The sequence below is a fragment of the Nicotiana tabacum genome, chromosome 7 (assembly GCF_000715075.1).
Source record: "Nicotiana tabacum cultivar K326 chromosome 7, ASM71507v2, whole genome shotgun sequence".
Classification (NCBI taxonomy): Eukaryota; Viridiplantae; Streptophyta; class Magnoliopsida; order Solanales; family Solanaceae; genus Nicotiana; species Nicotiana tabacum.
Genome location: NC_134086.1, coordinates 163,649,067 through 163,665,422, shown reverse-complemented (window position 1 = coordinate 163,665,422; position 16,356 = coordinate 163,649,067). Strand labels below are relative to the sequence as shown.

The 16,356-nt window shown below is 35.7% G+C and overlaps 2 protein-coding genes across 6 annotated transcripts; one reads left to right on the top strand and one right to left on the bottom strand.

Moving 5' to 3' along the window:
- The first annotated feature begins 862 nt into the window (after window positions 1–862).
- LOC142162400 (uncharacterized) lies at window positions 863–4,768 on the top strand. The gene is made up of 5 exons (XM_075218752.1): window positions 863–1,117; window positions 2,351–2,449; window positions 3,217–3,371; window positions 4,080–4,152; window positions 4,512–4,768. The coding sequence occupies exons 2-5, from the start codon at window positions 2,401–2,403 to the stop codon at window positions 4,766–4,768; spliced, it is 534 nt and encodes a 177-aa protein (XP_075074853.1). The 5' UTR covers window positions 863–1,117; window positions 2,351–2,400.
- A 535-nt stretch (window positions 4,769–5,303) lies between these two features.
- On the bottom strand, window positions 5,304–14,496 carry LOC107830626 (fatty acid amide hydrolase). Of its 5 annotated transcripts, none has more exons than XM_075217991.1 (21): window positions 14,373–14,496; window positions 14,173–14,272; window positions 13,983–14,092; window positions 13,837–13,897; window positions 12,896–13,092; window positions 12,693–12,822; window positions 12,382–12,459; window positions 12,154–12,301; window positions 11,824–11,936; window positions 11,663–11,738; window positions 11,260–11,331; window positions 10,567–10,618; window positions 9,880–9,960; window positions 9,711–9,794; window positions 9,480–9,583; window positions 9,300–9,392; window positions 8,670–8,738; window positions 7,717–7,781; window positions 7,282–7,343; window positions 5,676–5,771; window positions 5,304–5,577 (listed from the first exon to the last, which is right to left on the bottom strand). In XM_075217991.1, exons 2-21 carry the CDS (start codon window positions 14,249–14,251, stop codon window positions 5,515–5,517), a joined length of 1,833 nt encoding a protein of 610 aa, XP_075074092.1. In that variant the 5' UTR covers window positions 14,252–14,272; window positions 14,373–14,496; the 3' UTR covers window positions 5,304–5,514. The 5 variants fall into 5 exon arrangements, with proteins under 5 accessions (XP_075074092.1, XP_075074094.1, XP_075074095.1 ...); XM_075217993.1 differs by having other exon boundaries at window positions 12,693–12,810; XM_075217994.1 differs by having other exon boundaries at window positions 12,896–13,207; window positions 14,373–14,421.
- Window positions 14,497–16,356: the final 1,860 nt, after the last annotated feature.

Sequence of the window (16,356 nt, the reverse complement as noted above, 5' to 3'; positions counted from 1 at the left end):
AAGCTTTTTCAAAAACTTCAGCAGAAGATGCTGAAGTTATTTAGTTCATTTGTAAAAACTTCAGCACTAAATAAGTTGAAGTTTTTTTGCCCTGGATAAGCTTTTTCAAAAGCTTCAGCAGAAGATATTGAAGTTATTTAGTTCATTTGTAAAAACTTCAGTACTATATAAGTTGAAGTTGAATCCGTAAGACCATAAGCAAAAACTTGAATCCAGCAAAAACTTTATAAAGTAATTGTAGTGAATAGTATTTTGTTTGTTGTGCAGTAAAAGGAATATGGCCACGAAGTTCAACTTTTGATCACTACGAAAACAGAAAAGTATTTAATTATCAAAATGTAGTTCATTTTAAATTTTATGTTACAACTAGTGCAATATTATGGCAAGTGCACTTTGGTGTATGAGTTGCAGTTTAAGCAAATGATGGATCTTTTTACAATTTTCATCATTTGCATATTAAGACAAACTCTTCAGGCTTATCTTTAGGCAGGGTTGGTGTAAGTTGCTTACCGTAGCTAATGCATATCACTAAGCTGATTTTTTTGAAAGAGAATGTAATCGGATTTCGTTGATGTTGAGCCTTTCAGTTGTTAATTGAAGAAGAAGAAAACGAAGGAGGGGAAGGAGGAGGAGAAATAGGCTGAAGTTATTTAAAAACTGGGTACAAGTTAAAACTTTTAAAAAAAATAGGTATATATTAAATGAAGGCGCCCTATTAGGACGTCCCGTGCAATTTTTACTTAAATTTTACTGCTATTTTTGGTGGAAAAATGTTTTCTTTAAAAATATCTTCCGATAACCAAACATCAAAAAATAATTTCTCTACTAAAAAATAAAATAGTACTCCTATGAGAAATTTCGCTATTTTCTTGCATGAGGAATAGTTTCCATCATTACCAAACACAACATAAAATTTCATCCCAAAGATTTTACCTCTAATGACCTAATAAATAGAGAAGCGAACCACATAATTTGCATCCTACTAACGGGATTAGAAGCAATGGCATAAGTTCATGATTTCTACGTTTAGTGATTCTCTGTTAATTTTTTTATTTCACATGGGATTCTAATCGAGCAGCTTCAGAAACTTGGCAACCGCTGTTTTCTGTATCAGAAGGTGAGCGCCGAATTAACTATGAGTCGGACTAAATTAAGCACCCTAAACAAAGCTTCAATTAACTGTAATTTTTTTATATAAATAAATAGTATCTTATGTATTTAAGAAAAGCAATTTGGAAATATCTTAGCAGATTGCCCTGTCTTGTTTCTGGATTAGTTAAGGTATTAGAGAATTAGAGTCTGATCCAATAAGAGCCTTTATGATCCTCGTCCTTAAGAAGGAATTCTTGGGTGGTGTATATTTGGTTATGGAACAGAATACATGTGACATCTGATCTAAGAGTAAAGCTGATATTGGACATTGATATCCTTTCGTTGGTAATCTTGTTTTGCCTACCAGAGGCAAGAAAGGCCATTCGATTTGTAGGAATAAGCGATTCGGTTCATGGTATCGTTGTGCTTGTGGAAAAACATGAGAATATGGTTTCAAGAGAACGGAATGATAGATGGAGATATTACTCGTAGAATTAAAACCGGATGGTTGAAATGGAGATGTGCTACAAGGGGAGTTATTATGTGATAGAAGGATGCCTACCAAAGTGAAAGGCAAGTTCTATAGAACAATTATAAGACTGATACTGCTATATGGTAGTGAATGTTAGGTCACTTAAGTTCAACATATTCAAAAGATTAGTGTTGCGGAGATGCGAAAGCTAAGATGAATGTGTGGTCATACAAGATCAGATAAGATTTAAAAATATCATTCACTAGAAGATGCATGTAGTAGGCACCGAGGATAAAATAAGAGAAGGTTGTTTGAGATGGATTGGTCATGTCCTGAGTTGACCTCCAAATGTATCGGTCCATGGGTGTGAAATTATGGTAAGTTAAGATGTTAAAAGGGGACGAGGTAGACCTAAAATCACATGGAAAGAAGTTCTACCGAAAGACCTACAATTTCTTGGAATAAATGCAGACTTAGCTAAAGATAAGACACAATGGAGGAAAAAGATTGATATAGGTGGGAATAGGTTTTAGTCTTGTTAGTACCTAGTTTTGGTTCCTCTTGCTTTTCTATAATGATTATTCTACTAGTTTATATATATTAAACTTGTTTTTCACTGATTATTCTATATGGTGTGATGATGACATGAGTTGACCTTAAATGGAGAAACATGATCAATAGATTCATATAGCCTCTCCCAACTTATTCGCGATTGACATGTAGTTGTTGACTTCTTGTTATTGTTGTTGATTGCATACTCAATCTACTCTTCCTTTTGTATTTCAGGATTCTAGTAGGAGTTCAATTTCAGGGAGACACAGAATTTTTTCAACGAGATGTTGTTATCTGCCAGTACCTCTATGAGTGCACCTACTTTGCCAATAGGTATGTTTGTGTATATTCCTTGACTGATTCCTTTTGATAAGTACCTCTGCATGTATTTAAAGGAAGGCCAGATTACTATTTTTTCATGTAATTAGGAGCACACAATGAAAATTTTCATATCCTTTGATCATGTCAAACGTTAATATATTACTCCGTATATATCAGCTTCTCTTCTTGTTATCTCACTGAGGAGCCTTTGCTGCATTAGATGTACGAATATCTGAACAGCCATTGCTACGTAAGTGCTGTAGGAATTACGTCAGGACGTAACATGAAGTAATGATCTTTTTGTAACATTGCAGTTGCTGTTCTGCATATAATTTTTGACTGTTTTAGCACTCTCTTTTTCTCTCCATGAAAACATAAATTTGCATCACCAACATGTTGAAATACTTTTTCTTACTGCAAATCAGTAAAAATGTGTATGATTTATCATCTTAGCTTTTCTTGAATTTGGTGTTGTTCAACTCCTTTAAATTCTAAGATGCATCCTTTGCCCTAAGTCAAAAGGTTTTGTCTTTGAGTTTACCTGTGAAAAGAAACACTTAAAAATAAAAAAGCTCGGCTTTGATTTTCTGGTTAACTTGATGTGATGGTGTTAGCTTCTGAAGTAACTGAATTGAACATTTATGTTTAAGGTTTGACAAAGATGTCATCAAAAGATTTGATACTTTAAAATTCATCGTTGGCAAAACCATTTGAAGATTTGCTGCTTATCCTGCAGCTTGTGCTATCTAGTTGTTAATCGTTGGATATTGTTGTCACAGTGAGAGCAGACGCTGAATGCCTGAAGCAATTCAAGCCAATAGTATCTTTTGGCCACCAGCCGCTTGGCATGCAGTCTCAGTTTATTAACAATGGAAGACACTTGATATGTCCTGTTCAAGAAAAGCGCGCTTCATTAATATGTGTTGCTGCTCTGGTAACATTTCTTTGGGTACTACTGTTTGTGCAACTGCTAGCATTGCGCTGTTTAGTTACATGCCCCTAATGATTCTAGTGGATCAGTCGTACTTGTCATGTCTTATATATTAATTTTGTGCGACGTTTGCTGTGAGAAGCTTCAGAGCTTCAGAATGGGCATAAGTTATCACATTGGACTATTTCTCCTTCTGCAGTCAGTATATTGTAAACAACTGCACTCACTAAAACAAGTGCCCGGAACTCAAGTTGATTAGCCTTTCTATTTGCAACTCGTTGCTTATAGATATGGCCTCTCTACCCCTCAAGGTAGGGGTAAGGTCTGCGTACACACTATTCTCCCCAGACCCACTTGTGGGATTATACTGTATTGTTGTTGTTGTTGTTGTTTATAGATATGGATTGGTAAAATGTGGAAATATATCCTTGTTTGTTACTTGAAAGTGGTAGTGTAATGCATTTCTAGTTATAGACAATTGGAAATAGGATCTACCAAACTTTTATCTAAAAAAGAAACAATGGGAATTAGGAGTTTAGGACCTCATCACTTATGTATATTGATGTTCTTGATACTGCTGCTCCGATTACTGCTGCTCCGATTACTACTGCTTGCATTTAGTTTTTGGCTTTCCATTTCCTGCATCATTCTGGTAACATTTATAGCCACTAGTATTCCCTGTTCAACCTTTCAATTTTGCATTTAATGCAGAGTGCCAGATGTGCAACTAAAGGCCAGATGCAGACTCTTACAAAGGCAAATTCAACCATTACAGTTGTACCAGGTAAGGTCTGCGTACACACTACCCTTCCCAGACTCCACTAGTGGGATTTCACTGGGTCGTTGTTGTTGTTCTTTACGGAAACTGGTGGAACAAAATGAATGGAAATAAAACAATCCATATTTTACATGTTAGCTGTTTTCACTGTTATGCTTATGGTTAGTGGTGACCGCATCCCGCCCTGTTGATTTAGAAAGCAGTGTTATTAAAAGTCATTGTTTTGTTGCTTAAAGTTATGCACAATGCGGCTCTGCACATTTTTCAGCAATTTTATCCACCAAAAAATAAGCAGCCATGCTTATATTCTATAAAGATCCTGTGCAAAGTATCATTTGATGCTGATATATCTGGGTTGAATGCAGGGAAGGAGAAATCTCCTGATCTCGACGATGGTGGGGCTGGGTTTCCCCCTCGTGATGATGATGGCAGCGTGTGGTGGAGTGGGGGTGGGGATGGGGGTTGGGGTGGGGGTGGGGGTGGGGGAGGCCATTGGGCAGGTGGGGGTGGTGGAGGCCGCTGGGCATTCTTCTTTTTTGTTTTTCTTGTCATCCTAGGCTTCTTGAAGGATAAGGAGGAAAAAGGACCCTACCGAGATCAAAGAAGAAGAAAACCAGCATAGTGATACATAGAAATCGAAATATTATTGGAAATCTGTGATTTGCAACAAATGTTCTTTTAGTAAATCTATTTTGTCCCTAGATTAGACCTTTTATCACGTAATGTTTGCCCTTATGTTTATGTTAATCAAAGCTATTTTGGTGCTCTTTTTGGAAAATGAGTGTGGTTCCCTGTAAGATGATGTGTTGTACGTTTCACAAGTTCCCTTTGCGTCTGTTGTATCTCTTTAACTGCTCTAATTATCGTTGCTTTTTCGTAATTTGGTCCAAATTACAGAAAGGTTGCTGGTACTAAATACATGAAGCAAAGGCAAATATCACCAAAATCCACTAGATATAATTATTGAAAAGCAACCACATTTCTATATCTAGGAGTATTATGCTTTAGCTCTTATTCGATTCATTCTCTGAGGCTTTGAGTAAGTTCATTTGTGATGAAATCTTTTCTTACCCTGAGGTTAGGCTTAAGCTTATTCCTGTCAGTTCCCTCCCTCTCTTCCTTGTGATTTTTTTTTACATGTTGGGAATTCTTGTGTATTTATAGGCAACCAACAGACCCCTTTTTGATTGTATAATAATATATAAATATTTAGTGTACTTAGTTGCACACACTTCTAAGTGTGTCCTAAATCTAAGACATGAAAGTGACAAGTGCTTAAAAGGCTCCAAAAGAGACTTTTCTCTTATGATATGGGAACAATTACACACTTCCCAATTTTAAAATAACAAACTAGCTTACACATTATTCTCACTTCACTTTCAAGATGTCATAGAACTCCATTGGCTTCTTCCTATACTCTGCAGAGAATTCCTGAAAGCACAAATCAAAATCTCCCGTCAATAATCTGTTGTAAATTTTAGCAGTTATAGTTGGTTGGGGCGGGTGGTGGTAGAGATGGAGGAGAATACCTCTATCACACTAGCTAAACGCAAGATTGTAGCTTCACACCACGGACGACCAATAAGCTGCAAACCTATTGGAAGTCCTTGCTTATCATAACCAATCTAAGCATATGAAAAAAACAAAAGAGAAAGAAAGGTGAATTAGTAAGGTAAGGTAAATTTTGGAACACTTGATGTTGATCGACAATTGACATCCACATGCTTTAGAATGAATAATTATGATCCTATACTGGTAGTCATCAAGAGAGATCTTAAATGAAACAGTGGCGGACGCACGTGGTGGCAAGCGGGTTCAACTGAACCCGCTTCATCAAAAAATAATATTGTGTATATGTATAAATTATGACTAAGCTGCGTAAATTTTGTATAAATATGTTATTTGAACCTACTTGACAACTACTATTTTACCACTAAAGTTATATACTTTTAAGATTGAACCCGCTTGTACAAAATCTTGGGTCCGCCACTAAAAGGAAACAGACGTCATGCAAATACAGACCGAGAAGTTGTGAAGAGAGATAAGTTCAGACGTCTATTTTTCTGCTGCATGTCAAAATTAAAAGGAAAGAAGTTGAGCAGGTCCTTGACAGTAAACTAGCATGCAGAAAGCACCAATAGATCTATTTTGATATTTTCACTATGACAGATAGCTCTAGTGTTCTTGTAGCTATGCACTTCATGTTCCTACGAAAACTCGGATCATAAATCTTCTACCACATACATAGAAACTTTATAGGACATCCAAAAGAATACTGTGATCTGGGAGGAGTTATAATCTGCTTTATCTCTTATTTCATAGTCAATCCATGAGCATGTCTATGGCCAATTGTGTACATTCCTATATCTAAAGAAATTAGCTGCTACTAAACGAAGAATGGTATGCTGAAATTTCAAAGGCTAAAAGGAGATCAAGCTAGCAATAGGAATGAAATAAGAACAAAGCGAGACTCGACATGCTATAGGAGAGAAAATAGTTAATGATGTGCCTGCCTTTCAAGAGGATGTGGAAGTGGCACACCAGAAAGTATCTGACTGAGAAGTTCCGTTCTTGTGGTAGTGATAGTTAAATTTTGTCCATACTGAACTACAGAAAAACCTAGCAAAGCTATTTGTGTAATTAATGATTTTGGAATACTGAAGCCACATATAAAAGGATGCTCTAAGTTTACCTATTTCCCGACAAAAAGAAGAATGAAGAATAAACTCTTCTTAATAGTCAATCAAAACCTTGGATCTTTTTTGTATCTTTTTGTGATTTGTAAAAACATCTCTTCACATCTTCAGGTTTTTCGGACAAACATTATCTGGTCTGAGTTAATGTGAATAAAGAGAAGAATAAAATTTGCACTTGCACGACCGGTTTCAACATAATTAATGAGGAATTTGCTGAGGGAAATCAAAATTGGCACTTATTCCTTCCTACAATCCCATATTCACCGATTTCCTAGCGCAATATTTTATATATATGATAGACCTATTGTAATATTATTAGGTTGAAATGCTTAGAAGCTTGTTTGCATATCATCAACATGCAGGTCCTTCCATTCCAAATCCTTTTCTGAGATTTACTCTCAGTGGACTGCCTAACAGGAAAAAGATGAATGTCACTTACAGGGACAGAAATTGCTGGAAGCCCGAGAATGTTTGCTGTTATAGCAAATTGCATTAGGCTTGCTGAAAGAATAGCAAAGAGTAAGTATTAAGTAGTCTAAAATAAAGTTACATCATCAGGAAGTGCTCATCGTAACAAAAAGAAATGTAGTAGTATTAAAAATATTGTGTGAGATAAAACGCTTCAGGACTTCCAATACCAAAGTACAATACCTGTCTCCAATGCATGCAAAAATCAAATTTTGGTTTATGACCCATCGAATAGCCCAAACTGACCCCCCCTACCGTGACCCAAGCAAACTTTGAAGGGGTTATGACCCAACTAGTTTATTAGTTCAACCCGTTTTGACCAGCCCAAATATAGCCCAACCCACCTATTTGACACCCCAGATGCAATCCATAGAAACCACAAAGTAATAAAATGATGTTAACCTACCTACAACTTGCAAATTTGTCTCTCCAACTTCAAGAGCACTTTCTGGAATTTCTGGAGCTGTCATTCTGGAAGAAAATAAAAATAGAAGTTATGAATTTAAGTGTCAGTTAGTCCTGAAACATATTGACATGAATGACAGTATACACAAAGTACTAGCCAGCTACTTCAGTTGAAAAAAAAGGAAGATATAATTACTTGGGGCTAAATTCAAAAATATTTTGTTCTATGATAGATAAGCCTCAGTATGTGTCCTCCTATATGAACATGCACATTTACATTTGATGTGAAAACTTCATCAGTGAGGTATTCAATGAAACTCCTCTGTAGATCATAACAACAGACAAATGTGATTCTGATCATCATGCTAAAATATATGGTACGAGCTCCTCTCAAAAGGCTAAAATATGGGGTACAATTTCAAGGACACGAGAAGTATCCTAATCTCTAATACTCTTATTGAATCATTCACTCAGACATTTTCCACATTAAGTGAAAAGAAATATATAACTCCTATTTTGCGCTAATCTTCTATGATTTTTTACTGTCGTTGAGTAAAATCTTATATCAATAGCAAGAGGACACCAGAAAAAACTCTTTTCTTGTGACATAACAACTATTTCTGAAACCAACTTCCTGAAACTTCCATCAACCAGAAGATTGAGGAAAATTGCCAACACTATCATGCAACTCAAAGGTCGGTTTATCTTTTAGTTCAACTTTCCAAATCATTGAAAACAAACACAGGTTTCCCTCTTATAAGAGCTCTTATACCATGCGAGATATGTGAGATTGGGAGATGCATAAGTACTATGTCTTATGACAAATCTAACAGAGATCAACCAACAACTCGCACAATACATGCAATGGATAGTAGCTACTTATGCAACAAACAGGATATGGAAGAAGTGTATTTATAGATATAAGGGCACATAAAGTGCAAAAACTTAGTTTACCCAGTGGTAGGTGTTACAATGACATCTACTTTCTTGAAAATCTCCATGTGGTAGTACATTATCCTTCGCCTGCAAGAAGAGACACAGGAAAGCTGAATAAGTTGAACAAATTTTATCATATTTCTAAATGCAATTCTGCAGCGAGTCTTGAAATCCTTTAATATTTAGATAAAATCTAGTAGTACATCTGACACTTAACACGTTGCCAAACATAAGACAAAAAGAACCATTAGATGACACTTCAGAAATACAAAGTAACTATGGACTAAACTAACAATGAAATTAAAGGCGTGAACATGGATTCTAATGTGCTCTTCTAGTAGAAGATAAATTTGTTTCCATGCACAAGCTCTGAGAATATCTTGTTCTAGTTGAAAATTTAAAATCAGGATACGAAGATGATAACTTTTAAGCTTTTACACACAATGAGCTTAAAGTGAGCTAAGCAAAACCTAAAATTGCTGATGTAGTTAAAGCTAGGAAAGTTTATCTAAATGTAGAATCATACGTATATGCCACTGATCCACAACACAAATGCAGTTTTCACATCCCTAATTCGATATTAAAACAAACAGCAACTGAACAAATTGTTTCAACATGTATCAAGTAATTCAGTAACTTATTTTTTACCTAAGGCGCTGGACAGAAACATAATCTGATGCTGCAAATGATCTGAAGAGTGCTAGATTTGTGCGAGTATCATTAGTCAATCTTACTCCTTTCCTACATAAAGTGAAAAAAAGTTATATTAGTCCAAACTACAAGATTGCAAGCAGTTGTACTAATAGCTTGAATGGAAAATACATATACCCATCCTCGCAATCAGGATTCAATAAGCATAGTGATTCAGATCCAAAAGTAACAGTATGGGCTGTGCGCAGCTCACGAAGCTCAGGTATGACGATCTCTGTTGTCTTGATTGCAAAGAGTAAAGCAATAAAAATAGAATAACAAAGTTACATCCAGAAACTGAATCTGAATTTAAGCATAAAGTTTTCTGAAATAGATGACAAAGGGTAATAAAGGGTGATACGGACTTACTTTGCACCCATGCAGATGAAATAATTGGTTTAGGACATCTTCACACTTATCAGTTATATCAGTTGAGCTAATATCATTAAACCACTGCAAGAGATAGTCTCATATCAGACAAAGTTCAACCAAGAAGGTTAAAATCAACAACAACCTTAAAAAACCAGAAGTGCAAAACCTTTGTATACTTTCCCAGGGTAAGTGATCCCAAAATGTTTGAACTCTCATTGGAAGATAAATCTGGTAAACAAGGGAGGGACTAAACAAAAATCAATTAATAATAATGCGAGTACAAAACAGCTTGCTTAATGCAGAGTAAAACTTTTTAATCCAATGAAAAGATCTCATTCTGCATTGAACCTACATCAACAGTCTCCTGTACAAGTATAGGATCAAACTAATCCTATGATTAAGATTGGTCTTTTATAGATATATCAAATCCACTTTGGGGACCTAAGACAGCATGGTTACAATGGACAATTGTCACTTTTTTTCTTCAGCAAGTTAACTGAAATAGTCTTCTATATGATACAAGTAGGGTGAATACTGCAGGATGGATAGGAATGAGACATTCAGCAGAAGAACACATCCCCAAACTGAACCAAGAGCAGAACAGGTCACTGACTCGCTGAAGAAAAATGCCTCAAACTTCAGTTTTTAAGGTAATCAACATGCTTGAGTATCATAGGCGATCAACATAACTGCAATTAGTGGAAAAATTCAATGTCGAAAAATGATCACTGCCCTATTTACAAATATTAGCTACAGTATTTACAGGACCCCGGGGGGGGGGGGGAGTCAAATTGGACCCTCAAGCAGAACAATATCTTGAAATTTTGCAAAAGTACACTTTGTGAGTGATTACAGGATTCAGTGGAATTCGATCAGCTGGAGAGGATCCTAAGATTGCTGCATACCTGAAAAGTTGGAAAAAAATAGCAATAATCAACACATATCAACTGTAAGAGTGGTCTTATGACCAGATCAAGAGCTTGACCAAATTTAACAAAAATTTATCCCCATATATACAACCTAATTGAAGAAAGTAGGACTCTGGCGGCATGCGTTAGGAAATTTACATTCTTTTGTCATGGTTAGGGTCTAGCATTGTTCCTTGGAAGCTGACTATCTTGGTGGCTTTATACTTTTTTCAGTAAACTTCTAATCTTTAACTCTAATAGCCTTTGAACTCTAAAGGCATAGGGAGAAAATACATCTGACTTTCAGCACCTATTACAAGTATTCAAGAAATAATGAGATTCAAGAGTCTCTAAGCATATTTTTAACTTAGAGTGATTTCGTGTATTAGTTTTCATGTAGATCGTTTTGATATCTACTAGTAGAATTAGTTTCAATGATTAATGTATTCATTCTATGGATTCTATTTATGTTAAAACATATAAGATGACATTTCAATCGAAATAAAACTACTATAGCATATGAAGAAGTGATAAGGCAACTGCGCCAATTACAAGATAGATTATGCTTTACAATATGCTCATGACCGGAATTGACTATTTGTTTGTAAAAAAAAGATTGGGTGAAACCAATTACTAACACAAGTATGGCATCCTCAACTGTAGCTGTGATGGGTCCAGCAATCGTGACTGTTCCTGCTTCCCACAGTGACCTGATAAAAGAACAGAGATGAACCAAACTATAAACTGATAAGATCAGATAGTAAAGCTTGATCTCAGACAAAAGACCAAGAAAGGTATGATATTGAATGTTAACATAGAGACTTGATAAAACCAAAATCCATAAATTACGGATAACTAAATATAGGAAAGAACAGTCCTTTAGGCTGTTAGAAAATTAAACTGTAGCAACTGAAGTTGGCAAGTTGTATAGGGAGATCATAGCTTTGACAGTAGAAAAGTTTTACCGGGAGAAACAATATATTCAGAAGGATAAAACCAATTTGGTATAGATGCACATTGATCTACACTTCATGAACTTACCCTGTCAGGTCAGTCCGTCCAAATGTTGTTTTCAAGCCGACAACCCCGCAAAGAGAAGCAGGAATTCGTATTGAACCTGGACTTCAGATGAATAAAGCCTGAAAATCTTATAATTATTTCAAAAGAAGATACTAATTCACTAGCCTGATATGTTATACAACCTCCACCATCTGTTCCCAATGCTGCTGAACACAATCCAGAAGCGACGATTGCAGCTGAACCTGAGGAAGAGCCACCTGTGTATCTTTTTGGATTATGCGGATTTCCAGGTGTACTGCCACAGGAAAATGCTCATTAGTGATGTTAAAGGTAAAATATACACTCAACCTAAAATATACCCAAGCAGCATTTGTTCTTCAACATTCGTAAAACCAATGGTTAGCATATATCTTTATCAAGTATGCTTTAACAAAAAAAGAATAAAAGAAGTCATGTCAAAAGGTTACCGCTTCTAACATTTGCTTATTTGTAGGTTCAAGGCAAAAGTTTACCCGTAATTCGGATTATTCCCTGTTGTGCCCATACCAAACTCATGCATATTTGTCTTTCCTACTAAAATTGCACCACTGCTTCGTAATCTTGACACAGAAACTGCATCTATGTTTACCTGGCGAACCTCATGAAACCATGTAGAACCACCTGCTCATTTTTACAGGGAAAAATTTTAAGCTACAAATGGCAGAGATATTCGCAGAGGAAATGAGAAGTTAAACACATACCCTTTGAAGGATGAGGAAAGCAATCAATGTCATCCTTGACTGCAATTAAAATCCCATCCAAGATCGACAATGGTATTCCTCCATGACCACATCGGGATAAAACAAAAACAGATGAAAAGAAAAATGCTTCAGTAATGAGATCTACAGACTTGGCACAGCAATTCAAGATATGCTTTATTTGCAGGAAATTAATATCAACCTTCAGTTTTATTTGATGGCCTGTACTATAATAAAAAAATGCAAGAAACTGTGAATTGCAATGCGTAGATTCTCAGAACAGCCAATTTAAGCGCATCAACAAATTAAAGTACCTTCCTCAAATCTTTGAGTGGAAGCTGCAGCTTGCCTTCTCACCTCCTTGGGGTCGAAGGAGATTAATAATGGTGCTGAGGGCTGCTTATCATTAAGTACCTCTATTGCTGAGATAAACTGCTCTGCAACCTTTAGCACAATAGAGCTTTTTATTACTCTTGAAGATGACCAAAATAGGAACAATCAATGGAAAGTCACTTGCCATAGATGGGGTCGTAAACTTAGATCTGTAAGCATATCCATAATCACGAATTTTCCAGTAGCGGAATCGGAACGGTTCTCCTGAACCAGAATTCCAACTGCTAGAAGGATCATAATGTGGAAGACACTTCAAGGCTAAATCAACCCGTTCTTCAGGTTTTCCATCTTCTTCTAAGCAAACAACACCAGGCTCTGGATCTAGATTCATATACATACTAAATAAGTCAGTAACATTAGAAAAGCACCTTAATAATTCCTGAATTTCAACTTCAACCAAATCATGGAATGCCCACAGTGTTATGCTTCTTTCCAGCTACATGTCAGAAAATCAGCTGAGCATTAGTTTATCAGCAATAATGTCATGCTCAAGGAGTGAAATCTAAGTGGTAAAAAGCTTAGCCTCGGATATATAGGATAACTATTAGCTCATGAACTTTTATTGGCAAGAAGTTTATAAGAGCCACCGACTAATAGAAAAAAGAAGAGAGACAACAAGGAGGCAAGTAAGATAGTTAAGTAGAACCATCTCAATGGAATGAAATATCCAAAAGGAAACGGTATCTTCCTACTCCGAGAAAAAAAATGATGTATACTAAACACACAATATACAACAACAATTAAGCGTCAGTCACAAGCAAGTTGATATCAGCTATATGAATCCTCCTTGTCCATGTCACTCCATTTTGAGCTTGTCTCAGCCTAATATTATTAGAAAGAAAAAGAAAGGAGTTATCTTCACTAGCACTAGAAGTTATCTCCATTTTTTACCAACATATAAATCTCTGACAAGACCCAAAGCAAATGTATTAGCATGAGTAAAACCTAATCCTAACTAATTGGTATTACCTACATAGATGGTTTTTCGTCCATTGTGCCCTAAACTAAACATACAATATGATAAACTAATTGAAAGATAAAAGCAGCAAGAGCTTAATACTGAACCTTGAAGAGGGAACTGGGGAATGAACATGGGCACCTCCGGGATCACGGTATTCTTGAGAATCTGACAATCAAAACCATCAGTTTTAATTTCAAAATCTCCTTTTATACATAGAATCACAAGTGTGCATACAATGATACAAACAAACCTCAGTCATTCCATTCTTCTGCTTCAAGTGACTGGTAATTAAGGAACCAATTAAAGGTGCCTCCATTACTTTAACAAACAACTTGAACCAAAAACCAGTCAAATGTGGAGCTGCAAAATGAAACTTTGATCATAACCAAGAAACTCTATTTAAGGGACGAAAATGAAAAAAAAGAAGATGAAATACAAACTTTCAAATTTTTCCGGCACATATTTCACTTCGGTGAGGTCTACTTCGTTAACCGGCACCATCACTTGCTTTTTCCCCATTTTTCAGTCGAATTGTTTGAACTTAACAAAAACATAAGAAATTATCAAAAGAATGAAATTGATTGACACTTGGTATTTTTAGGATTATATACTTCGATTATAGATAAATAAATCATCTTACACTTAATTCACAGAGCACTGGATGTCGCAAACAACGGCTTTTTCTGCCTAAAGAACCACTGGAAAGTCAAATGATTTCCTAATTTTTCATCCTGACAGCGACAGTTACCTATTGACTTTTATCAAGTCAATAGGTTGTGGTGTTGAATAAGGTGTATTAGTAATGTTGTTATTAGTTATGATTACATTAATTATGCTGATATTAGTTATGCCTGATATATTTCTTATCCATTGTTTGGTTTGATGTATTAAAGCATTGTACAATTTCTGAAAGAATTGTTTGTTTACAAAAATGCCCTCAAAACTAGTCCACACTCTAACTTTTTAAAAGAAACATATGTTGAGAAATGTTTTTATATGAAAAAGTTTTAAAAAAATTATTTTATTTGTCTACCTATATTGTAAAATAAAATTAAATATTTATTTATAAAAAAGGAAATATGCTAAGTATTTATTTATTTACTAGGGATATAAATTTATTTCTCACTATTTGGATTATTTTGAACTTGCATTAATATACTAACTAGCATATTTTAATCAAGCATAAATTTTGAAGGATAATTTTGTCTTTAACTAATCTAATGCATGCATTAAAACCCATTGCATTGCTAATACCATTGTTTTCTATGCATTACTTATGCATAGGATAATACCAAATAGGATGTATAACTAATGCTTGCATAACTAATGCATAGGTTCAAAATGTCTACCAAACAATGTATTATTAATATATGTGAGCACGTGATTTTTGCTTCACGAAAACTACTCCAAAAGAAATCGGAATAAAACAAATTTCTCTTGATGTACAATTTTTAGGATTTGCGTGGCAGTTTTTGATAATTATTTGTGTTTTTGTCCGTAAATGTCTACCTTTTTGTAGTTAATTGAAAAATACAAAAATACAAGTTGCGTGCATATTTAGGATTTAATTATGCATTTAGGAATTAATTAAACCGTCATTTGGCTCTAAAAGGAAAATCACAAAAAATAATATATATGCGTTTTTCTATTTGTTGTCATTTTGTGATTTTATTTTAAAGTTTTAATTTGTGTGTTAATTATTATAAGTTTCAATTAATGTTTGTGTGGTTTTATTTTATTTTATTTTTTATTTTTATTTTACAAATTAATTAGGGATTTTGTTTAAATTAGAAAATTTAAAAAGGAAAAGGAAAAGGGTTCAAAAATGTGAAGAAATGCGGATTGGCCAGTTTTAAAAGAAAATCAGGCCCAAAATCAGAGCCCATACCCGCCCCAATCCAGTCCAACTCAGGGGTAAACCAAACGACGTCGTTTGGTCACTTTTCATCAAGGCCGTTGGATTAAATCAATCTAACGGTTGAGATTCAATATCCTTACCCGTAACCCCCTACCCGACCCATTGCCCGGTTCAGCCCGACCCCAACACTAAACCAAACGACACTGTCTTATTAAGAACTTTGATCCTATTCGTAGATTTTAATCGATCCAACGACTGGGATTAAATCCCTCACACCGTATATATTCCTAAAAACCTACCCTAGCCCCCCTCAAAGCCATACCCGGGCCTTCCCACCTTCGTCTCTGATATTCAGAGACCAGATGAACCCCGCCTGCAACCACCGTCAACCACCCACCGGAAATCACCTCACGGCGGTTCCGGTGGTCCAAATGACTCCATTTTAACACCCTTAACTCCTCTCAACCTCCCCGTTCCAACTATCATCATATCTTACCTCGAATCACCCCAGGATTATTCGAATCTTAAATCGAAGATTAGCCAGAAACCTCACCTTCTCCGATAACCACCAAATCAACGCCAGTTGACCCCTAGACCACCCTCATACCCAAACCATTACCAGCTTCCTTCGAACCAACCTGGAATCCATCGAATCTTAATTTCAATCCAAGAACCCTAGCGCTGCCACAAAATCCCCTGGTGGCGGCACCAAACCCAATCCACCCCAGACTCACACCACACCACCTCCTGACCTCCGCCCAAACCC